This window comes from Galleria mellonella, unplaced genomic scaffold, assembly GCF_026898425.1.
Source record: "Galleria mellonella isolate WM207_F2 unplaced genomic scaffold, CSIRO_AGI_GalMel_v1 utg64, whole genome shotgun sequence".
Taxonomy (NCBI): domain Eukaryota; kingdom Metazoa; phylum Arthropoda; class Insecta; order Lepidoptera; family Pyralidae; genus Galleria; species Galleria mellonella.
The window spans coordinates 2,357,571-2,384,523 of record NW_026442133.1 but is presented as its reverse complement, the minus strand read 5'-3'; the positions used below and the strand labels follow the sequence as shown (position 1 = coordinate 2,384,523).

The window sequence follows — 26,953 nt, the reverse complement described above, 5'->3', positions numbered from 1 at the left end:
TAAGTATAATATGATATATAAATATATGATATATAATGAATATATTTTATACTTCATGTTAATTCAGAAATCATAAGACAGAATCATTCTCTATCAGATTTCATACTTTATGTTAAAGCTCTAAAAATATGCTATTCACCCCGTTTTATGAGTGTATGTAATTTATTAAAATAATATTTGTAAATGTTCAAAAGATTTTTCGTTGTGTTGTGTTTAATACAATTATATGCGATATAGATATGTGTAATAATTTGGTTGCTATTCATTAATGGTTGGTTGGATATGTTGAATTTACCCCTCACCACAGAGCAATTTCTACGACATTTAAAAGTTGTGACTACACCTATATTAATGGAACTAGAGAGATAATGTACCTTTAAGTATTAACATAATAAATTAAATAAATATTCAAATTTAGATTATTTGCATTAAACATGGTTACATTAAATCAACTGTGTCACATGTTCGAGCCACGTTTCACCAAAATATTGGTATGCGAAAATTGTTAAGATACACTATAATTTAGTCATTCAAGAGTTCAACGACTATTTATTGTGCAAAATTTACAAATGAATATAAAGAAGTTACATAGAATACGTAGAATTTTTTTTATTTAATGTGACGCTAACCTTTTCCCCCACTACGAAAATTTTGACGTTTGTTTGGCAACGGAACTTGTTTGTTTTATTTCATTTTCTTTCAAAACTGTTTCTCTCTTGTTTTGTGTTACAGGTATTTTATTTATCTGACTACTTAAATTTAGGATAGTTAATATTTTTATTTAAAAAGTTTTGTGCTGTTTTTAAATTTGGAATTCGTATTTATTCAGATGTGATTTAGTTTTATCGGAATTCTTAGTATGAAGTTATAAGTGTAAAGTTACAAAGTGTAAATTACTTTTTGTCAAGAGTATATTTTTAATCGTACAGGATATTGAGAAGAGAAATTATGACTTTGACTATGACTAAAAAAGTTATTGAATGCCAAGCGGAAACCTTACAATTTATGCCAATAGAAAAAGTAAGTAATATGTACTTTGATCAAGTTATGCTGACCCAGCACGACGTGTACTATAATTTTAGTTAAGCCCAGGTCTCTTGGGTTAAATAAAAATAATTCACCAATTATTTTAATTAGTTATCGGTATCTTAATAAAAATAAAATTGCTGCAATAGTATAAGAGTAGTATTTTGATGTAGTGCGTATTGTTCTAATCACTCCGATTTTACAAACCAGTTAAAAATTATGAAGCACTTAATTTAACAATATTATTGCACATTTTTTTTTCTGAAAATCAGTCTAGTTTTTGCATAAACTAAAATTGTAGGATCATTACACTGGACATGTATTTAATTTATTTACCTTTTATTGTACATATCAGCATTTTTGAAAAAGTAAGTTTATTAATATTTGGCTATATATTAATTATATGTTTTAAATGCATGATAATAAGGAATTTTGTTCAGACAATAATTGGGTACATTAATTACCTAATAATTCATCATTGTCAGTCATTATCTTGTTCATTGATTTTATAGGATGAAGTCAGATCAGTTGGTCCATTGATATGAATTTATTAGGAATTAATAATATATAATAAATATAAAAATAAACAATGCCCTTTTATTTCAGCTATTTGTTTGTGTTATGCATTATTGTTTCTGTAAATAGACATGTCAAGATTAAACAGACAGAAGTAATTCAACAGACTTATGTACAGCTATGAACTCACTGTACAATGTATGGTTGTACATATTACTACTTACAACTTTACAACTAGGGAGAAAAGGATTGTTACTTATGAGCTTTACTAGTCCTATTACTAGCAATATAGGGTATATTATAGTATATAGTATATTAGTATATAGTATAGTATATATCAGGTCGACCTTTACACTGTTTCCTCTGGAAACCATCATGGTTATTTCGTGTGGAATTTGTCACAATGGGCTTTCATTTTTACCTATAATCTCTCACTGGTGTCCCGTCTGAATATACTGATAATGCAGGCGAAGTGACCATTCTATTTTCACCCATTAAAAAAACTGTACAACTATGTACATTCAACTGTGATTCATGTGTTACAAGTGTAAGAAAACTGTGTACTTTTCCATGTTACTTTGCAAGAAAGTGCAAGTCTAATGATCAATCTCAAAAATCAATTGCCATCTCACATAACTCCATTACATATACATTGTATTGTAAAATTTTCATTTTACATAATTTACAGTTAATATTTGAGAAGTTGAAAGAAAACTATATAGTGTTTGAGGATAAAAACTGTACAGTTAAAGATAAAACTTAATAATATCTAGTTAAAATTAAACATAATGTTTTATAAATTTATTTGGAATGATAAAGAATAATATATATAATAATTGGAAAATCTAAGAGTTAATATACATACTCTAACCAAGTTAATCTACTTTTTAAGATAAGAATTGCTCTCCTGCAATACTGAACTACATTTGATAATCTTTTTATATTTATGTAGGCAGGAATTATTAACTGTGACTGTGAGTGTCCCATTGCATTAAATTACTTATTATTGTTTTTGTATGCTGATTAGGGTTGTCATATTTTTTTAAGAAGCTTCCATTAATTATATTGCAAAGCTTTTAATACTTTAATATTGTTTAAGGTAGAAGATGAATGCAGCACAGAGAACTATAGCTCTGGCAGTACCCTCCTCAAACGTGGCAAGAAATTGGAAGACAACAATAACTTGACCAAAGAAGATTTGGAGTATATCAATTATAGGCAGCTATTGAAGTATGAAGAAGCCCCAGCATACTTGCAGCACAATCCATACATAAGAGATGGATATCGGAAGATGTTACCAACAAGATTATGTTGGGAGAGGTATTAATACTTTTTAATTATTAACTAGAATTTACTTGCTTTTTTTTTTCTGAATTACAACATCATAATAGTTAATCTAAAAATATAGCATTATGTCCTTCCACAAGGCACAAAACTTGATAATTATGAAATAAATGTATGTTAGGGATAGGGTATCTTGTAACATGTTAATTTGTTGTTCATTGAATGGTAATCAACTAATCTATTGTCCAACTCTCATTTATTATTTAGAGGGAAAGGATTATTTTAATGTATAATCTTGCCTGGTCGGCCTTCACACAGTCTCTTAGAAACCATTTTTTAAATCTTAGTGAATTTATCACAATGAGCCAATTAACATCATTATTATCATCATATCGTTAACTGTCTACTGCTGAATATAGGCCTCCCCATAAAGGAGGTTTTACCAACAGTTGATAACTACTTGGTTTGGTTGGTGTTTGGCAGGCAGGTTGGCAACTGCATTTAGACTTTGGTGATGTTTTAAGAGGGACTTTGCTGTCCATCCTTCATTAAGTTTCGTTAGTCGTCTTTTACAACACCCATGGGATAGAAAGGGATAATTGACCTTACTTCATTTTAATTATTACAATCTCTACTAATACTCATTGTACACTATTACCAAAGACAAATGTCTTAACTCATCCTCATCTATTAAAAAAACCTTCATTTATATATGGAAAGACTTGGGTATTATTTTAATTCATTGAAATAATTTATTCCCCTGGTGCTCAGTCATGGCAATATATGAGAAATTGTATGATACAAGTAATATATGGTGTATACATGATACAAGTAATATACAGGGTTAAATCAAACTTGTCAGTCATATATACAAGTAATAATCAATCCATGCTATATAGGGTTTCTCAAACTTATGGCTTTACATACCCCTATTAGGCTTTCTAGATCATAGTGAACACCTTAAAAAAATAGGATAGAATATATAAGGTATTATAAAAATAAGTACAAAAGAGCAATAGATAAATGTTATATCTATTATTTAATGGTATAATTTTGTGTGAAACACACCCAGTGTTTGTTTTCTTTGCACAAATTGTATCGTTCTCTAAGAATTAGAGAAATTTTTAAAGAATGCTAATGATTCCGTTTGTACCCCACACCAGAATATATAATCCTTACTAATGTTATGAATGTGAAAGTGTGTCTGTTATTCTGTAGTACCTTAATGGCTTAACTATGAAATTACATGGTATATAGGTACATACTATGTTGGATAGAGAAGGTTATAGGTTACTTTTTACACCGATCATTAAACATATACTGAGGATCTACCATGAAATATTTTCCGAAATTTCGGGGACGAGCGAAACAGAAATTTGATGTTAAAATTACATAATACACGCCGTTTAAAATGATTAAAAATGTTAAAATGTCGTTCCTCTGGACTATTAGGATAGGATTTATGATGAATGAAATGGTAAGCTCCATTTACTCGGTCGATTTCGGTACAAAAACACGAAATTGAGCCCGAAAATTTGGAATTTCATTTCATGGTAGACCACCAGGTAACGTGAAAGAAATCGCGGGTAAAAGCTAGTATTCTATATATTATTTATGAAATTAGTTGTCATTTTAGAAATTAATTTTGCAGATTAGATTGAATTTATAAATAGTTTTAATATGTAAAAATGCATATTCTCATGTTTTTTTATTCTAAGACATACATACCAATCAGTGTGTGTGATCTAGATGTTTTACAATGTTATGCTTTCTAAATTATATGATAGTTTGTATTATATAAATTATTTTAGTAATAAGGTAAATAATAGCGAAATCAGATTATTATGGTCTCTGGTACCGGTACCATAACAGAAGGGAGAATATCATATTATTACCGAAACATTATAATAGTAGAGAAAAAATATATTGTTTGGAGAAGTTTTAATTCATTTTCTTCAGGTTCGTGGATTTCCATGACAAGTCAATGTCGTGGAAATCGTGCACGCACGGAAATTTAAAACCGTTTCCCTACAATTGCATACATGTTTAATGAACGAACGAATGAAAACTTTTTATTAATGATACAGATTGTATCATTCCTTGAAGGGATGATAAAGTTTAACAATATATACACAAAAATTAATTACATAAAAGCAAGATACATAGGCAGCAATGAGCGAATTTTAAATAGCAATCTCTTTCAGGTAACTTTAGGATGGATAGGAATAATTAAAATTGTGTCTGTTCAAGGCGTAACAGAAAAATAATAAGACTAAAAAAAGGGAGAGACAAAAGGGTTAAAGATACATTTTGCTTTGTTATTACATATCATATCAATAAAATCGTATTTTACAGTGCCATGTTGTGGTAAAATATAAAAGTTTTATTTGCCATTGATATTGGTGATAATGGCCTTTGACATTCATTGTCCTATTGAGTAGGCATATATTAGTGATATGGATATTTTAATTAAGGCAATTTATAAATGTTTAACGGAGAGTGTATAACAATTCTAAATTCAACAATAGTAGGTCATCGACAAATATATTTATAATAAATATAATGTGAAAGTGAGTTTGCTTATTTGTTATCTCTTAGCGGCTTAACGTAGAATTTGGTATTTTTTTAGAATTAGGCAACTTTTCATTTTTGTGACCCAAATAAAGTCGCAGATTTAGATTTAACTAGAGTCAAATATAATATGATTATTTTCAGTTCCATATAAAAAAAAAAAACCGACTTCAAATGTGACAAAACCATTTATTTTGATTTAAAAACTATTTAACTAATTTTGATAAAATTTCTATGGAACTAATTTGTTTTTCAGAGAAAAAAAAAAGAATTTTCCAAATCGGTTTACATCTGACGAAGTTATGAAGCAACAATTATAAAAAAAAAAAAAAACAACGAATTGAGATCCTCCTTTTTGATGACGGTTTAAAATAAATTTATTAGTAAATGTAGTAATTATTATATAATTAATTATATAAAAAATATCCGTGGATGTGTATGTTTATAATAAATATTGTGTTAAAAAATTGTATATCTTTGATGAAAGTTTTTCCACGTTTGTAAAAATATATTGACCTGATTGATTTATGTGCGTATTTGTTGAATTTGCCTGTTTTTACAATTAAAGTATATTATACAATTACGAAATTTTTAACAATAAGGAAGTGTCTTTACAGCCCATTGCTAGAAATGCATCCTGTCTTAGTATTGCAATAGTAACTCTATAGTCTACGCTATGGGTATACGCTGGCGGAGCACCAGTGAGAGATGATAGGTGAGGATGAAAAGGCCGGTCAGTTAGCCCATTGTGATGGATTCAACTAGAATTAATCATGATGGTTTCCAGGGGAAACCGCGTGGAGCTCAACCTGATAGGGTATGTTGGGGGAGAGGGATTGTTAGTAATAGTATATACAATAAAAAAAAGTAGTAAAGAAACCTTATTTAGTTATTGAGGTGTTTAGTCTTTTTATTTTCATCTAAGTTCTTACTCCTTTATTCATAAAACTTTAAATCTCTCAGTAACCTATTTTAACTATTGAACTGTTTTGTCTCTTTCTTTTACATTAAATTCCTAAATTGAAAGACAGTAATAAAATAGTGTAATAGTTAAAACAGTTTGTAAAAAGTTTTAGTTTTTATGTAGAAGAGGGTTAATTTACACGTAATATAATATATAAAAACAGAAACAACCTGAAACATATAATATTTACGTAGTTAAAATAGGTTTGTAAATGTACTTTCAAATTATAGAAGTCCAATTAATTAATATATACATATTTTAATTAAAAAAATTGTTTTAATTAATCTTTTCTAACTTGTTTATCACACCATTGTTCGAACGTAACCACGTTCTAATAAGTAGATAAATGATCATTATCATATCATATCTGTAAATAACTACTTAGCGGATTATAATGTACGCTCTAATTCAAAGACGCTTCCTATGATCAAAGATCAAATTTTATTTAGGTGTTTACTTTTTATGAAAATCATAAACTAAAACATCACGTAAGAATTAGTGCATCAAATTGAATGTTGTGTTCATAGTTGTATACCTGAAGATCTAGCTTAAAATCCGCTATAAGTTTTGTCTTGCTGTGCCATCTGTCATCCAAAAGTAGTACATTTAAACGGTTTTTCTACTTTTAAACGAAGTAGCGGGCGAAAAGCTAGTTAAAAATATGTTTTGTAAATAATTGAAAAGAATATAAGAAATATTTAAAACTTTCATCGTGTAATAAAGAAAAAAATTAATAAATGTCGGCATAGATTGTTCAGTATTTTCTTTTATGTAATTTAGAATGACACTAACTGACGACCCATGTAATAGAAAGTTATAATCGTCGTCTATGCACATGAACATCACAGAATACTTCAACGCACATAGTAGGTACCCTTTTTACCCGACTTCGAAAAAGGAGGAGTTTATATTTTTCACCGTATATTTTGTCATGTATGCCCACGGATTTCTCTTTCAATTGTGGACTGATGTTAAAAATTATTTCCTTATAGCCATTCTTGATGACTATGATCTTATATTTCTGAATGTGTCTTAGACTACCATATTTTTATTACACACCTTTCAAACCGAAACAGTATGCAAATTTTTTTATTCTATTTTCAACTGACTTAAAAACGATTTGATGCGTAATGCTGAAATAAATGTATAGACAGAGGGAGACTGTACAAAAGTCGATTGCTTGGGTATCTCTGTCCCATTCGTGTTTCAACCGTGAAGCAGTTGTGTTTGCATGGCTGTGTTTCGGTTTGAAGGGTGGGATATAGCGTGAATTTACTGGGTACAGAGGAATAATACTTGAGTCCTCAGGAATGGCAACGCATGGGGGGTATCATGGGCAAAACAGTATACTCTGTTATGTCCATGGTGCTGCTCATGTCTATAGGTGACGGTTACCACTTTCCATCAGGTGGGCCGTCAGCTTGTTTGCCATTCTAAGTTGTATAAAAAAAAAAAAAAGACAGAGAGACAGGCAAAATTTCTAAAAATGGTTGTTTTGACTACTATTGCTCTTATTAAGAACCCTCGTATAATTGTTTTTTAAATTTCTCTCATGTACAGACCTCGCCAAGTTAGAATTTTATTATCTATAAATATATATATATATATATATATATATATATATATATATATATATATATATATATATATATATATATATATATATATATATATATATATATATATATATTAAGATTAAGATACTCCAACCATATATTTTTTGTTGCAGTGTATTCTGGTGGACAAATGAAACAATGAACATTTGGACACATGTCTTCGGATTCTTCCTAATAATGAGTCTGACGATCAATGATCTCCTACTTATAAATATCCACGCGACGATGGCGGACAAAGTCGTGGCAGCTGTATTATTTTCTTGCTTTATGGTGAGTATATTTTGTTGTTCTATTACTTATTATCCAAGATCCCAGGGCCCCCAGACTTTACTTATTTTTTGATGCACAAAATATGCCCAATAAAGTAATATTAGGACGTACAGTAATTGTTAGGGATGCAGACTGTCCGTCCCATTTCTAGTAATATACTCTGTTAGGTCTAAATTTCAGGTGTATTCATCGTTAGCGCATTCGGGATTACCATTCCATTACTATCCCGTAAAAACACACAATGTAATATTTTTATGTACTTGTAGCACCTGATACCTGAGAATTGGCCGACAGCGCAAGCTAGCAAATATATATAATGTTTATATTCGTTTAGTATACGTTTAGTATATATTCGTATACTAATACGTAGTAACACTATCGTATATATTTTGTGCATCAGAAAGTAAGTAGTCTTAGGGCCCTGGGATCTTACTTTATTGTTGTATAGAATGAAATGGATATAATTAGCGTTCTATTAAGGGAGTGTGACATCATTTGAACAGATTTTTTCTGAAAATGCAATTTGCATTCAAAAAATGATAAAAAATTTAGCACCTTCCCAGTATGGGATTTAAAAACTTGATGCGCCATGTTACGAGTAGTATGGGAAAGTATTAACGTCTTTCGACTCATGTTTCTTTGGAAAAATGTTCTGCTTAAAATGTTGCCAATGTTCAGATAAACATTGAACGCTTACCCCGTTTTTGTTAAAAACGTCAAAACCTCTCATAAATCCATTTAGCTATTAAACTGTTTTGTCTCTTCTTTGATGCTAAATTCCTAATATAAAAAAAAAAAGTTACAATATAGTGTAATATTTAAAAAAGGTTTGTACAAGATTTGATTATTAATGAATAAAGAGGTTAATGTTTAAACTCAATTGTTTTACAATAAATGATTTTTTAAATATTTTAATTTATAGGTCGTAAAGATCACGAACCCTCCAAGTACCATTATTCAAAGATGTGTACCTTTAAAATTTGCATAACATTTTACTATACAATATATTAGATAAGTTAGTTTAAAAATCACTTAATATTTTACACGCCGCTTTCACTTCTTTATTCATTTCATACTTAGCTATATGCGAGAATTAATAGCTACACTTAGTTTATGTCATAATTTATTAGAATTCTAAAATTCGCAACGTTTTATTTATCATTTGACATGTTGTGATGCTAAGAAAAAGTAGGTAAATATCGAAAATAAACTAAATATACGCATCGCGGCCCCATCTAGAAAGGCCATGCCATAGCATCCGTGGCGCTTTGAGATGTGCGACCTGCTTTTCTCTCAGTGAAAGTATTTTAAACAATCTTGAAATCAAGTATTGCAAATTGTATAGTCATTATATTATTATTGATACTCAGGTGTGTGGTGTCCGATATTATATTAATTAAAATTAATGTCATTTCGACTATTAGAAAAAGACTTAAAAACTACAGTTCTTTGGTACACATTTTTTGTTCTATTTATGAAAAATGTATATTTAAAATAAAAGTACCCAAATATTGTATCCCTCGTTTATTTAAGTGTGTTTCCAACCCATATATGAGTAAAATGGTATGGTAACCCCGCCTGCGCTTTTATTTGATGAGAATGAAAACAGTTTCCCATCATTATGCTAATTTTAATATTGCGTGCTAAATTATTAAACAATCCCTTCCCCCCACTACACTATATTTAAAGCGTGCTAAATTGTAAACTGCCGTGCCATATTCGCAGCATAGAATGTTCTTTTCCTGTGGGTGCCGTAAAAGGCGACTAAGGGAACTTAAAGATCAAGAGATGCGCAGCAGCTTTCTTCCTAAAACATCAAAAAACAATCAATTGTTGTTGTCAATCCGTCTGTCAAGCGGAGCAGCTACTAAAATTCCTTTACGATGTTTCATCAGCTAAATCACCGAAACCTGTTAACCGATTTAATAAAATTTCCTAAATATGTATCGTTTGCATCGGTTTGGGTGATAATTTCTATCCCGATAAGAAAAAAAATGTCCTGGTAAGTGGCCGGGAGAACAAAACAGTGTCTCCGGTATTAACTTTTATAAATGAAATTTTAATTAGTGATATAAAAAGTCGTTTTGTTGTAATATCAGCTGATTAACGTCAATGTGTTTATAATTACACAAACCTGTTTCTTGTAGTAAATTCGTTTTGTACGAATAAAATAAATATCGTTTAGCAAAATGTTAGCAATGTTAATTACTTGTTGGAGTAATATACGATGTCTATGCCGTGGATAAATCAAATTAGAAAAAATATATTATAATACGGAGATATATCTTTACGCGTAATAATAGTGAATCCGTAACAGTATGCACAACCGAATAATACAAGAGAAGGGTTTGATAGTAAGGATGACTAACGGGCCTATTGCTAATAATAATAATATTAATTCAAAATGTTGTTTTCAATTAATTAATTATTTATCATCTCATTATGTGTTCTTCAACTCTGATAATTGTTATCTTGACATAATTATTGCTTTGACACATATCAAAATGTTTATGTAATAGTATAAACTATTTATTAATTTATGGTTTTATACAATGGTCTATAACAGTGATTCTCAACCAGTGTGTCGCGGCACTTTTGTGTGCCGCCAAATTTTGCACATATGTGTGCTTTTGAAATAAATATGTAACAAAAAAAAAAAGGTTGAGAATCACTGGTCTATAAAGTAGAGAAGAATATTAGTAGAGTTTTTATCTGCAACTTCGTCCGCGGGATATGTTCACTGATTGGCGTAAAAAGTATCTTATATATATTTGTAATATTCCTTATATTATGTATATATCAAATTTAATAATAATTGGTTAGGCCGTTAAGACGCTTAGAGGTAACAAACAAATAAATAAACTCACTTTCACATTTATAATATTAATAAGGATTTTAATACAAAATGCTGTTTTCAATTAATTAATTATTTATATTTTCTGTGTAAATTGTTCAACGCTGATATTTTATATACAGAATTATTGTTTTGATTTGACATTTATCAAAATGTTTAAACAATGGTTTTGTAGACTATAGAATAACTGTGTTATTCTCCTCTGAGTCTGACCTAATTACATAAAAAGAGAATATACATTAATTATTGTGCATGACATAAAATATTTACAAACATTTGAAAAAATATCATTAAATTTCTATGATCTTTCTACCATCGATAGGCAGTTCGTCTCCATATCTTAGAGCCTAGATGGTCGCGTATAGCGTAGTTTTTTTTAGAAGTTTCCTCTTACAAACGTTTAGGTTATGAAATGAGCTTACTGTCGAAGCTTTTCAGAGAGACTTCAGCATGGGGTTCTTCAAAAATGGTATTAAAAGGTTCTTTCAGGGTCGACAACGCGCGTAATCGCCCTGGTATTGCAAGTGTTCGTAAGATACGAAAACCACTTATCATTATATATAACGGTGAGCTGTATGATTGTCTGCCATCTCAGTGGTATAAAAAAGTGATCACAGAAAGTCGACATCGAAACTGCAGGGAACTTGTTCTGACTGGACTTGCTCCTTTTTCGATTTCTGATTTTAAACCAAGTGCCTCAGTGCTAATAAAAAATTTATTTATTTTTAGGGCAATGTTAACAAAATGAGGCTTTTAAAAAATAATAATAAACAAATAAACACAACTACATCACCTACGTCATAAATCATATGGTTTCTATTGTAGTTTTAAGTATATATTTTTTGTAAAAAAAAAAGGTTACGATCGTGCAATATATTATAACCAAGAATACAATAGCTTACAAAAATATGATCACTTAAAATTACGCAGTCACTTTCAAAAACTGGCCATAGGTAATCAGTGAGTGTATCACGTAACAAAATTGACAATTTGCAGTAATATTACCATACAATTTTAGGCTTTATATTTATAGTAGGAAGTTCACGACAATTGAAGGTTTACAACATTGATGGTCGTGCCATCAGCGCTTTCTTTTAATGAACTACACACGAGTTATTAAAAACATTTTTTTTTTAGTTAAGATATAAAATGACGATACAGTTATAAGATGCTGGATTGAATGCACGTGATGTGGAATCTGCTTTTTGTAATTTTTTTTTATGCAGTTTTTATTATACTATTGTGGCAAATAAGCATACGGCCTGTCTGATGGATTTGGAATGGCAAACAAACTAACGGCTCACATGAAGGAAACGGTGCATCGCTTGTATGTAGGGAGCTGTATGTAAAACTAAGAATATTTAATTTATATATAACAAGCCCGCCTTGGCTCCGCACGAGTGCGGTTGCATTTGTTTGTGTAAAATTTAACACATTTTAGCAATGCTAGCAGCCTTTTGACGTATAGGAAAGTACTGTACTAATATTCTATATGATTTTAAAATGAAGAGCTTGTAAAATTTATTTTACTTTTAACATAAAAAATAATTTTTTTGGTGGAGATATTGAACTTAGATATATGGTGTCGGAATTTTTATAAAGCTAAAAGTAATGAATATTTTTGTTTGCGTTCATATATTAAAGGCAAAAATTATGAAAATTATTATTATATTCGTAAAAAATAAATAAAATCATTTTGTCAATTTAGAAATTTTGGCTTAAATTTACTTTAATTACAAAATAATCAACAAAAATCACAAGTCTCAATTTTAACACCATCTGAAATTTCGTGTAAAATTTTGTTTAATGACTAACTACGTTAAGAGAATGCTGATTTATTATTTCTATTTTATCCGGTATATGACTATATGAACAGTGCGGCGGACTTTTATACTTGTTTTTATTTTTTTTACCTTACTTTTTATTTACTATACTTATTTATTTATATCTTTTTTGTTTAAGATTTTTTTTATTTTAATACTTTCTTTTGATAAATCTGTAATATTTTCCTACTAATATTATGAATATGGGAGTTTCTAATGTTTCGATGTTTGTTAGCGAAATAATACTTAAATGGCTAAACAGATTTGAATAATTTTTTTTTAAATGGGTAGGTTTTTTGTAAATCCTAACTTAACATACAGACAAAGCTGTTCGAAACGGTTAGTATTTTATATCTCTATAGACGAATGGAGATGAAAAATAGTGACGCATTGCGTTACACTTACAACACCATCGTCACGGAATTATTATTTATGATACGTATGACGTTTGCGTTATTTGTTACGTAGTTAATATGAATAGTAAATGCGACGTTCCGCCATTATATTATGCGTATTATCATTTAATCACCATTATTACAACCCATTAGCTCTGTTGTTTATATAAACGTATCTTATCTATATTTGTGTGAACCTGTGGGTATCTTACCCTACTTATTTTTAATAATTAACAGCTTCTTATCGAGATTATTTAACCGTGAAAAAAGTTTTTATTACTTATGTAAAATAGCGATGCCCACGTCCCACCTTCACCCAAAATAAATGTTACACCTTTTTGATAATATACCTTTATCAATAAGATAGTTACATTGTACCTAATCCATACTTACAAGCAATATGCCCAACCAGGTCGACCTCCTCGCGGTTCCCCCTGGAAACTATTATGATTAATTCCTGATGAATTCATCATGATGGGCTAACTGGCCTGTTTCCATTCTCATCGATCACTCTTCACTGATGCCCCGCCAGCGTATCCCGTTAGTGCAGGCGGGGTTATCATTCCATTTTCATCCAATAAAAAAATCCCATACTTACTTACTAATGTTATAAATGTGAAAGGAAATTTGTTTGTTTGTTACCTGTTAGTGCCTTAACGGATTAATTACTATAGACGAAGGGATTGTTAATAATGCGGATTACCAGTCCCATTGCTAACAATATACCCTAAGAAGTCGACCTCCCCATGGTCTCACTGGAAACCATCGTGCTGAATGCCAAGTGTGTTCGTCACGATGGGCTAATTGACTTGCCTTTTCATTCCCACGTATCATCATTCACTGGTGCTCCGCCAGCGTATACCGTTAGCGCAGGCTGGGTTACCATTCCATTATTATTCATTAAATAGAAAAAAAAAACAATTACTAAGAAATTTGATATATGCGTACTATATGGGATGGAGAGGTTTATAGGCTTCTTTTAATTACTACTAGAAATAACTAGAACTACTAATTAGAACTAGAATTGAGGAAATGTAATCGAAAATACGATATTTTAAAATAAAACGGGCGGAGGCTTGTCTTATTTTATCAGTATATTTATACTATATACTTTATTATTATGGTACCCACGTGATCCTTTCGATGTTAAAAAGAATCTTCAAAGTGGGAGACTTTGTACAAAAGTCAATTGCTTGGGTACCTCTGTCCCATCGTATTTCAACCGTGAAGCAGTTGTGTTTACATGGCTGTGTTTCGGTTTGAAGGGTGGGATATGGCGTGAATTTACTGATTACAGAGGAATAACACCTGAGTCCTTAGGAATGGCAACGCACGGGGGGTATCATGGACGAAACAGTATACTCTGTTATGTCCATGGTACTGTTTATGTCTATAGGCGGTTACCATTTTCCATCAGGTGGGCCGTCAGCTTGTTTGCCATTCTAAGTAGTATAAAAAAAAGTGGGTTTAGAATTGGCAAAGTTATTGTGTTACATACACAAAAAATGTGACCTTTCTCGTTAATAAACTATATAGATATATACATACACATCTGTCACGCCTGTCTCCCATAAATTATATGTTATGAATAATTAAATAAAAAGTTTTTCAATTGTTTCAGATATGTATGGCCCTCTCGGCGCTGTACCACACGTTCTCTTGCCGTTCAGAGACTGATTACAACACTTTCCTGATGTATGACTTATTTGGAATAGCGCTGTCGTTACTGGCCATATACACGTCCGGAGTGTACTACGCGTTTTGGTGTAATTACGTAAGTTGTGTTTATACTAAGTCTCAAAAAAAGAAGGAATGCAAAACAAAAAATAAGATTAACTTAATAGCATTTCTAGCATTGAAATAGGGTTTTACTAGATGAAAGTAATGAAACACGCGACTACGCTATCAGTATACGCTGGCGTGGTACCAGTGAGGGATATTATGTAATAATAAATTCACCAACAGTGATTAATTTATCATAAATTAACCACGAGTTTCCAAGGGGACCACATGAAGGTCAATCTGACCCTATATTGCTGCCGCTCTCTATAAGCCGTTTTCAATCATTTTTACACAGTGTAATGCAATTACATGATTGGTGTGTTTTCATGGACGCTCTACGTCATCTTTTACGGCCGTTGATCGGTTGTCCCTCGAATTGGAGACAGACAGCACAGGTCGCCAGTTCGGGGGCCGACCACATACTCTTTTTTGTTGCAGTATCCGGTCGTAGTACCTTTCTAATGCTCCTCAAATATTGCGTCTAAACTGCGCCTACCATGTACCCTCTTGTACAGGCATTCCGTCACCCGTATCCAAATATTGCTAGCAATGTGACTGTTAGACCCATAAGTAAATAAGTTTTTACACGTGAATTTATATGAATAAAATTGTTAGAGGTACCTATTTTATCTTTTAAGAGCTGAACATAAAAGCGACAGTAATTTTTTGATTGTTAAAACGCTTCTCTCAAAACTGCGTCGAGTAACGTATGGGGCTAGAAAAATAGCATTACTTCTATTATGTAGTAACAAGTGTCTGTGCTATATACCATAAGTCCTAACTGACCTCATCTTCGCAGACCTAAAAGTTTATTTAGAAATGGCACTTTACACCAAATTAATCAACATAAATGGTTTCTTATACATTTTGTACTTTCATTCACAATAGACGGAGAAAGTGACAGTTAAAGATTGACCGCTTAACTCTCACTAATACGAGTACTTACATTTTTTTTTATATGAGGTACAGTGATCTGTTGTAAGACCCTAGACACATTGCATGTTTTTTATGCACTGTTTTTTTTACAAATAAGACTGTGCATAATAATTATTATATTTATATTAAAATTTGTATTGATATTAAAATATAATTTTATTGTTCTTATAAATCAAATTGATCTGAAATTGTATGAATACAATTCTATTATTCAATTCTTCAGAATAACAAAAAATAACTATTTAAAAATACTGTATGTTTATGCAATTAGAAGTATACTAGAATAATAAGTTTTCTACATACATGCCTGTCACACTTGTCTCACATTGGGGTAGGGAGAAACAATGGAACGCCAAATAAATTATTCAAATATAATTCAAATAATAATTCAGACAGGTCTCGTATTATTTAAAATTTATTTCTATTTATTTGAATTGTCATTTTTTATGTTGTTTTTGATGAAACCATATACTTTGTGAAGGGTTCGTTGTATATAACAACAAAATAGATAATACTGAATAAAGATATATTTTTTCTAGTAACAATAACAGTGAAATTTAAAAATGACGTTCTCTAATAACAAAATTGTAATTGTCAGTATAAGAAAATAAATAAATTCTATTTTTAAAAGTAACATAAATAAAACCTCAACGTAGTTCTTTACTCTGTAAGTAAATAGTTTTATGATCAATGATCAAGTCTATGCGGTAGTAACTATCTCAAAACACACATACTTAGTTATTTTCTGTTTCCGCGGTGGATATGAGGACTAGTTCTAGAAAAATCACTCAAGGGATGAAGGATTGTTAGTAAAGGGTCTGTGGCATCTTAAAAAGAAATTTATTTTGCTAGCATGTAAACGCTGTGTCACTTCATCAAAAATATATATATATATATATATATATATATATATATATATATATATATATATATATATATATATATATATATATAATAAAGATTAAAAATTAATAGTAATAGATTGGTTATATTGCAATAAGTTTATATTATGTCATTTATGTCTTAAATTGTCTAAGAATTAAATAACTATAGGCAACGCTACATTTTTAAATAATAATAATAATAATACTAAAAATAAGTACCTATCGTGAAACAATTGCAGTAATTGAATAATATTTTAACTCATTATTCATTTCTATAGAAAAAAAGGTTGTCCTCCTCTCTCCTACTTGCTGTGCTCGACAGAGTCCATAATTAGAGTTGTTTTAAAATCTACCAACTACATTATGTAATGAAATAAAAAATAAATACGTATTATTTTTTCTACGATCGAAGATAAAAATTTACGCATACACTTTCTTAGATTTTTTGAAAATATTCAATCTCATCATATGTTTTTAATATTTACATAAAACAATTCTTTATTATATTTACCAAAGGACAATAACTGTTTTCATTGGTTCTGTTAGCTTCTACTGGCCTAAATAACTCCGTCAATTGCCTTGAGATTTGCCTTGAACATCCGTGACATATTTGGGAGTAGTGTGTGGAGCTAGCGGGTTAATGGCTCCATATACCGTTGCGAAATCCTTATATTTATATATTAGCTACCCGTCCCGGCTTTGCTTGGGTAGATACAAAGAAGATCTCTATTCTTTTTCGATAAAATACAACTCATTATTAGTACATTAATAAAAAAATATCGCTGATAATGTAGTTTTCTATCAAAACGACTATTATATCTAGACAGGAAAAACCTTAAAACAATATTAGGGACAATAACGGACCATTGCCCATTAAACAAATATTTATACACAATAGGAGTCACAGACAGCCCTTTATGTCGAGGCTGTTTTGTAGCTTACATTACATTGTAGCTTTTTATACGTGAATAAATTTTTAAAATAAATAATAATAATAAATAATTTTAAACTAAATGATGCAGTCGTCTTTAAATATTGACGAAACCCTACTCCCTAAATAGGTAAATCCTTTACTTTACGATAAACAGTAACACTTAAGGTCCTAAAATATTATTTTGGGTAAAATTTAGGTTAAAATAAGTAAAATAATATGGTACATAACAAATAGATAATAATAATACAAAAAGATCAGATCTTTCCCCTTTATAATATTAGTTTAGTTATTATAATCGACTCACAACAGAGTCAAAACTGTACATTAAATATTTTTAGAGACATAGCATTTGAGTATATACTCAAGCAATTGCTTTTAAAATTAACGTGTTAACGAAAACAGCCGGACTGATTGCGATGAAATCTTTATATTATTATAAAATAAATATGGATCAACGTACAGGCTATAGACAGTTTCAAGAGATTTCAACGAAATACTTATTGAGGCAACCGTCTGGAGACAGTATTTCCGAATCGATACGACATCATAACCTTCAAGAAAAGAGCATATTCCATTTTAAAAGGCCGCCAGCACACCTGCAATGCCGTTGGTGTTGTTTGTGATCATGGGCAGCGGTAGTCACTTACCATCAGGTGAGCCGTATGCTCGTTTACCCCATGTGTTGTAAAGAAAAAAGTAAGATAATTATAGATATCAATGATTTTTAATAATTAGATTCCTTTATTATATTAGTATTATAACCTAAAATTGAAGCTAGATTTTAATTTCCAACTGAATGCAGTGGCGTTTTTTTTGCTATGATTACTTACTTTCACCGCGTTTCTAACGACCGCTAGACAAGCCATCTTATTCCACGCAGTCAAAAGTGAAATTTGATGGTGAATAAAATACTTCCTTATATTTCTTACAAAGGAAGTAGGTAGTGGATTTAAATAATTATTTTTGTAACTATACTAATATGATCGATTTTTGCTCGTAAAATAGTTTTTTTTTTGTCTTAATACATTTTCTATGATTCGAGAAGAATAACGACTAATAATGTTGGGATTTATAATTAAAATTGTGATGTGATGATCCACAAAAAAACCGACTTCAATTATAGAAAAATCTGTTATTTTGATTTAAAAACTTAACTACTGAGTCGATTTTGATAAAGTTTCTATATGAGACCAATCTGTAAATATATTCTTTCAGATAAAAGTTTCTCAAATCGATTTACAACTAAATGGAGTTATGAAGTAACAAACATAAGAGAAACAACCGAATTGGGAACTATTTTTGATGTCGGTTGAAAAAAATTTCATTTTCTGTGTAGGTAATGTCACGATAAAATCGCTGTTAAATCGATTTAATGTAAATTTGCTAAAATATAAATAAAAAAAACATTTAAGATTTCAATAATTTATGTTCATGTCGAAAGTCATCAGAAAGTGGTTAGGGCTCCGCAACCATTATCTTTGGAATATTACATTTATAATTAAACCTCTACCACAATTTTATAATGTGATATTTAAGCCACCACTTCAAAGACTAATTTCTTAATACATACATAATAAAAACATTCATAAGAAAAATAAGCGTACCGTTATAAATATTTGTCTACCGATTTGTCTACGAAAGAATAACTTGTGTCGCTTAAAAGTTTATTGACCTGACGCCCACGAGTCGCACTTACAATAATATTACATAGTGAGAGCCTTGAAAGGTTCTCTGAATACCACAAAGGGCATGTGAGCAAAGTAGATCTTCCGTCATATGGCGGGCGTTATATGGAATCACAGTTTATATTGTTATTAGGATGTATATATTTGACGATATCCGTGGCGCAATGGCGAGTGTTTCGTTTTGCTTTCATGAGGTTCTGGTTCGACTTGCTCGGGCCAATTTAGAAAACTTGTAAGCTAAATTTATGCTAAAATTTAAATTTGAAATGAGATAATTAAAACTAATAATTATCCACTGCTTTTTTTATAATACAAAAGTGGCAAACAAGAATACAGCCCGTCTGATGGTAACAGTAACATGGTAAACGGTATTACGTGCGCGTTGCTGACCCTGAAGAAACCTTAATATGCCCTTTTTGAAAAACCTCATACCGCAGTCTATAGGGAAAACCCTGGCAAGCGTATTTTTTTTATACAACTTACAATGGCAAACAAGCTGACGGCCCACCTGATGGAAAGTGGTAACCGTCGCCTTTAGACCTGAGCAGTACCATGGACATAACAGAGTATACTGTTTCGCCCATGATACCCCCCATGCGTTGCCATTCCTGAGGACTCAGATATTATTCCTGTGTACCCTGTAAATTCACGCCATATCCCACCCTTCAAACCGAAACACAGCCATGCAAAAACAACTGCTTCCCGTAAAAACACGAATGGGACAGAGGTACCCAAGCAATTGACTTTTGTACAAAGTCTCCCTCTGGTTATTCCACAATCTGAGTGTTTGTGAGAGAAAACTCCTCTGAAACAGCACTGTATGCGACCAGTTGATCTATAGTGCTGGATTCACTAGGAATTAACCACAATGGTTTCCAGCGGGACCGTCGACCTAGCAGGAACTGGCGTCCTCGTCAATTATCCTTCTTACATCCATTTGCGCATCCATTGAGTCTAAACTCCGGAAGCCAAAAATAGGACTGTTAGATTTACTAGTAAATTATTAATTGATTCTTATTCTTTTACAATAACGGTGATAGTCGAAAGCTTTCAGTCACTTTTGTTGTTGTTTACAAAGTTGATATTACAAGACCTTGAAACAATTTTACAATAGGTATTGACATTGGCTCTAGTTTAGTAATCATACGAATTATAGGCCAAAGACGATCGATTGAGGCTGACAATGAGCTCTGAACATATCTAGTTTAATATGCGGCGTGAGCGTCGTGTACTTAAATTTAGCGAGCGTAAGCAATTACGACACACAGCGAGTCGCGAATGTGTTTTGTAAACACATAGAAAGTTGCTATAATTAAGTGTATCTTAGTGGTATGATAGAAGTTAGCAAAAACGAAAGTTTTACGTTATGATGGCGGACTAGCGTGACTTTCATAAAAGTATAATGTGATTATTTAACATCTAACGCCATCTAGAGGACTTTTTCGTAAACATCATCGATTTATGTATTAACATATTTGATTTTCGTGTTGTTATATCTAAATCGCGCTATTGATTCGGACAAAGCATATCCCAGTGTTTCGTTAAAATCCGTTCTTTCATTTTCATGTGATTGGCATCGAAAACTAATGTTGCCATCCCACCGTACCAGGTCGACTTCCATGCGGTCTCCCTGGAATCCATCATGATCATGTCGTAAATTAATCACGATGGCTTAATGGCCTTATTGGTGGGGAAGGGATGGTAATGGGGATTGGCGGCCAAATGGTAGCAATATATTGCTATTGTTTGGAGGGTACACTACGACGTTGATCTCCACATGGTTCTCCCTGGAAACCGGATGGGCTAACTGACCTGCTTCCATCATCTCTCGTTAGTACTTCGCCAGCATATATCGATAGCATAGAGGGGTTACTATTACATTTGCACCCATAAAAAAAACGTCATCCTGTCATCTCTTACTAGAACCCTGTCAGCCCACTCCTGTAGTGCAGATGGGGTTGTAAATCAATTTTGATACTTTAAAAATCAACTTAGAGTACATATATTATGTTTCACATTTACAGGAGCTTAAAGTCTTCTACATGATAACAGTGACCGTGATATTCGTGGTGGCGATGACACTGCAAATACCTAGGTTGAACGTCTCCTATCTGGTGAAGATGTGTGTGTTCATCGGATGGGCGGCATACGGCATGCTGCCTACCTTACACTGGACATACATTAACGGTGGTTTCGACAACCCTTTAGTACAGGTCAGTTGTATAATAAAGAAGTAACTTCGAAATACCTCCGGAGCCTTTAAATATAGCGTAAAAAGCACTTAGTGAGATGGCATAGTGCGGGTAACCGTTGAGACTGGAACATTCTCTTTTCGGTTGGTCCTATTCATGGATCATGTATTCTCTGTGTTCGGTCAAGATGGTGTGGTCACATCTCGTGCTGTAATAAAGAAATTTCTTCAGTCTCAGGACATATCAGCTGTATTTGTATGACTGTAAAGGAAGGTTCGGTTTAAAGGGCAGAATATTCAGTGAATCTACAGTAAATACTTTAGTTTCCTCAGTAATAACATCTCTGTGATTTTCGTCCCGCTGTTCATGTCTATAGCCGACCGTTGCCTACTACTTTCCATCAGGTGGGCCGTTAGTTTGTTTTAGGCATGAGTAATATGGATGCTGATCCGATATCTATATGTTGGGTTCCTCTGAACATTGATGGCGGACAAATTATCATTATCAATATCGGTCTGATATCTATTTTCGAATATGTTAAATATCCAATATTATTTTTTGGATAACGAGACTTTTAACATATTTGTTATTGGAATATGGTGAGGTGGCAAACAAGCATACGGCCCACCTGATGGTAAGTGGTTACCGTAGCCTATGAACACCTGCAATACCAGAGGTATAACGCGCGTGTTGCCGATCCTGAAGAATTTGATGAACTCTATGATGTAGTTACTAAAATATATAGATATTGCTATATATTACTCGCCTATAGTTTGTTTGCCATTCCAATTTCAAAAAGAAATGTCAACACATGAGGATTATCTCGATGACATCTCATAATATCAGTCTCTAAAAATGTAACTTGCAAAATATCTCAAAAGGTGAAAGTCTCAGAATATCAAAGTTTCAAAACTTATTATCATAATTCATACGGTGAGTATTCAGTCAACAATGCTTGACTGCGGTTCAGGAGTCGAAGATCGTATCCCAACTTAAAATCTCAGAATTTTTGAAATTCCTGTTGGGGTCGTTCAAAAGTGATTGTCGCTTTGTGCTTCAAGGGTCACGACGGTACAAGAGTATCGTAATTCACGCGGGCAATGCCGCGGATAACCAAGTAAAAAGAAAAATAACAAATACAGTAAATATTAATGAGAAGTGATACAAAAGGCGGCCTTATCGCTAAGCAATCTCTTCCAGACAATCTTTGGGTACAGGACATTGAGAAAAAAACAAAGGGTAGGTGGCGCACTATTATATAAATATTATCATATATATAGACATACATATATATAAATTAATAAAACACATGAGTAATAAATTGCATAATTTAACACACTATTCACCACATACTAGCCGTATGTATGTCTATATATGTGATAATATTTATATAATAGTGCGCCACCTACCCTTTGTTTTTTTATGTATACTATATTATATATATATTTTTTATGTATAGTATACTAATTTTAATTTTTCATTTTTTCAGATACTCGTCCCTAGAATCGTTGGGATGTACCTTATCAGTGGAACTGCATTCATAATTTACGCTTTTAAGGTACTTATGTTTATATGATTTAATAATAATAATGCTTTTAAATTGCTTAAAGAAAACATTCGTTTATAAGAACATATTCATTTGTCATGAATCTTAATACATATAAATAGATTCATTTCATTCAATGGAAAGTGGTAACTCGGACATGAGCAGTATCATGGACATAACAGAGTATACTGTTTCGCCCATGATACCCCCCATGCGTTGCCATTCCTGAGGACTCAGGTGTTATTCCTCATTACCCAGTAAATTCACGCCATATCCCACCCTTCAAACCGAAACACAGCCATGCAAATAACTGCTTCACGGTAGAAACACGAATGGGACAGAGGTACCCAAGCAATCGACTTTTGTATAAAGTCTCCCTCTGGTATAAAAAAAAATCTGATTTAAAATTATTAGTATGTTCTATAGCTAACTTTTTTAAATACTCAATAAAAAATGTATATACATATATATCCATTATGCAAAATTAATCATTATATAAACAATTCATTAGTATAATTTAATTTTAATTAATTATAATTTAGACATTAGACAAACATAAATAAATTACGCAGTGTTCATTAATCTTTCATGAAATTTTACTTTACATTTACGTAATTTAGCGTGTAAATCATTAACCCTGCTCTATTACGACACGTACAATCATATTACGACTCGTGTAAATCCTTTTTTAAAAGCCATTTAGCCAGTTACTACTCGAAGTTTAAAAAATTAACTTTTGAAGTTTTAATAAGAATGTCCATTCCATTTCAGATACCAGAAATTTGGTTCCCCGGCAAAGTGGACTACATCGGTCACTCTCACCAATGGTGGCACATTCTAGTACTGGGAGCTCTCTATTACTGGCACAATACAGCGATGTTATACGTACAGTACAGGATGAACCACGGCTGCGCAAGTACCATGAGGATATTTTAATTTATTTATATGTAGCTTCCACGAGCCACCCTAGAACAAAATATAGGCGATCTTTTGTCCTATTAATTGTATGATGCACAAACTGAAGTTATCTACTTAAACTTTGTCTTTTTACCCGACTGCCAAAGAAAATAGGGTAATGTCTATCAGGCGTATATATGTAACTAGTAAGCAAATAAAACGTGGTGTCAGAGAGCTTAAGGTAACATGACACTATAAACTAAATATGACGCTCGTGAATCGCCGAAATCGTATTTTTTTTTTTGTTATTTTGTCACACACATACTCGTGTTTTATGTGTGATATATAACATAATGTTAATCTTACTTTATTAATCTATGTTGTCTATACAATGTGAGGATGTTGATGAAAAAAACAAACTTCCAAAACAAATAAAATTTGCTTTGGTGCTACTTAACGAGAACCTCAGATGAAAGAATTGGTGTACGAAGGCCTTTAGCTTTACATACGACTCCAATATACTGTATATCTGAGTCGTTATATACGTAATTTAAAAAAAAAATACAGAAGTGATTTTTATTTTCTAGTAAAACTATTGATATTATGATATTGAAAGATTTTTATATTTTAATTATATATATATGTTGTAGACCTTTTGGTATATTTTAATTTAAATTTTAGCTCAGAAAAATAAATTCTTACCATTATCGATTATAACGTGTTTGCGCGGAAGAAGCCACAAGAAATTGTCAGAATTCTATATGTATAATATTCAGATTGCATTTATGATAGATTTTTTACCTTTTTTGTAACATGACTGTGTTGTTAACAAATCAACATTTAAACATGTTCATTACTGACATTCCTTGGTGTTCAATACATAATTATTTTTAAAAAGTAACAATATATTTTTCGTAATTATTTATGGTAGATTTTCATTGTACTTTATTATTTTAATAAGGCACAGACGGATAAAAAGGTACAGACATCTCAGTAATGAAGTCTTAGATTCTTTCCCAACCGAATAATACATGTTTTCACATTCATTTTGATCAAAACCATGTATGTATTTTAAAATGAACACATTCCATTTTGTCCTTACATAATTGCGCGACCTTTTCGTTATTAAATATTATTTTAACGTGTTTAAATATTCTGAGGCGACTTTACGATTGTTTATTACACTACTTATCAAAATAATTATTTACAAATAGCAACATTTCCAATTTGATTTTTTAATACAATACATTTAGTTTAAAATTCAACAGTGTTGCATGATAAATGTATATTTTTTTAGATGTAAGGTATACGCATTTTGAACGTCTATGACAGGAGTATTGCTAAATATCTAATTATCGATTTCTTTTAAGGCCTTTTATAATTGCTACTTACTTAAGTAAATATTACTGGCTTTTAAATTGTCAGCCACCAATACGATTGCTCAATATTATTTATACCTTTTTGGAATTTTCTTGTTATCGATTTTCGAATATATAAATTATTATACTTTTATAAAGTTAACTATTGTCATCTGTGATTGATATTGTTTATTTATTTATAAAAAGACATATAACATTGGATTTAATTATTCGTTGGTTTTGGTTTTTTGTACTATGTAGTTATTAAGCAATAAAATTTTAAATTAAAAATTTGTTTTATTTGGAAAGGACAATTATCCTATTAGTATTACAAAGGTGAGTGGGTAAAGATGTTCGATTCAATTACTGTTAAATGACTGAATTAATTTTAAAGAAATTTGTGACACAAATTTGTTTACCATGTTGCAGGTTAATATCGGTATAAGTGTCAAACTATCACTGATGATATTGTTTTAAATCCATTTCGATTTAGAAAATATAATTACAAATTGTATATTGGTTTTTAATCTTTAATGTTCAAAATATAGAATGAATGGAGTCAATTCCGTGGTGCCATTTTTCTAAACTTTAAAATTAAAGTTTGATATCACAAATCTTTATACGTAGGACAAATATGAATTATATTTCTAATAGATATAAATTAAATTATTATAAATATAGTTTATAACGTTTCATACAACTGTAATTTAACAAAACTATTAAATTAAAACATTAGGTTAACTTACAAAAGAGAAATGGTGCATTTTATAAGAACTTTGAACTAGCAATTCTGTTAAAATATAACGCCATCTATTAATAGATACTACAATTGAATATATATTACATAATCGTTATTCTACTTGACAATAGATGGCGCTTCGTCTTAGTTTTATGCAATTCTTAAAAGATGTCATTAGTGATTATGAAAAACGTTTATTCTTCATTTGTAATTTAAATAGATTCCTCTGAAAATGCTACAGTAGTAGTTATATTATATTACATTACATATTTATTACGTCTATCTGCTGTAATAGTTATCTATCCTATTTTATCAATATATCATCATCATAAAAGTCTTCTTCTTGGGGGGTTTGCCAGTAGTTGCCACGCTTGGCAGGCGGATTGGCAACTGCAGTTAGGCTTTAGAGATGTTTTAAGAGGGACGCTGCTAACCATCCCTCGCCCATATCAATATATATTTATTTTTAATTTTCAATTTTTCAAATATGTTAAGTTTAAAATTTAATAATTCACAAAAAATTTATACATAACTTTATATTATCTTTATTTAAATACTTAAAATTATAATATATTAGCCTTATAAATATATTACCTTTAAAGCTATCTAATTAAAAAAGCGAATGAAAAAGTAAAAAAGGCAGTTCAGTGCGTGTCGGACTCGTGCAACGAGGATTCCGTA

At 31.1% G+C, this 26,953-nt stretch overlaps 1 protein-coding gene across 2 annotated transcripts; it reads left to right on the top strand.

The window, feature by feature from the left end:
• The first annotated feature begins 648 nt into the window (after positions 1 to 648).
• On the top strand, positions 649 to 24,793 carry LOC113512394 (progestin and adipoQ receptor family member 3). 2 transcript variants are annotated; one of them, XM_026896273.3, is made up of 8 exons: positions 649 to 732; positions 930 to 1,020; positions 2,642 to 2,862; positions 8,091 to 8,247; positions 14,941 to 15,093; positions 21,565 to 21,753; positions 23,222 to 23,290; positions 24,050 to 24,793. In XM_026896273.3, the coding sequence occupies exons 2-8, from the start codon at positions 949 to 951 to the stop codon at positions 24,212 to 24,214; spliced, it is 1,026 nt and encodes a 341-aa protein (XP_026752074.1). In that variant the 5' UTR covers positions 649 to 732; positions 930 to 948; the 3' UTR covers positions 24,215 to 24,793. The 2 variants fall into 2 exon arrangements, with proteins under 2 accessions (XP_026752074.1, XP_052756048.1); XM_052900088.1 differs by having other exon boundaries at positions 683 to 1,020.
• Positions 24,794 to 26,953: the final 2,160 nt, after the last annotated feature.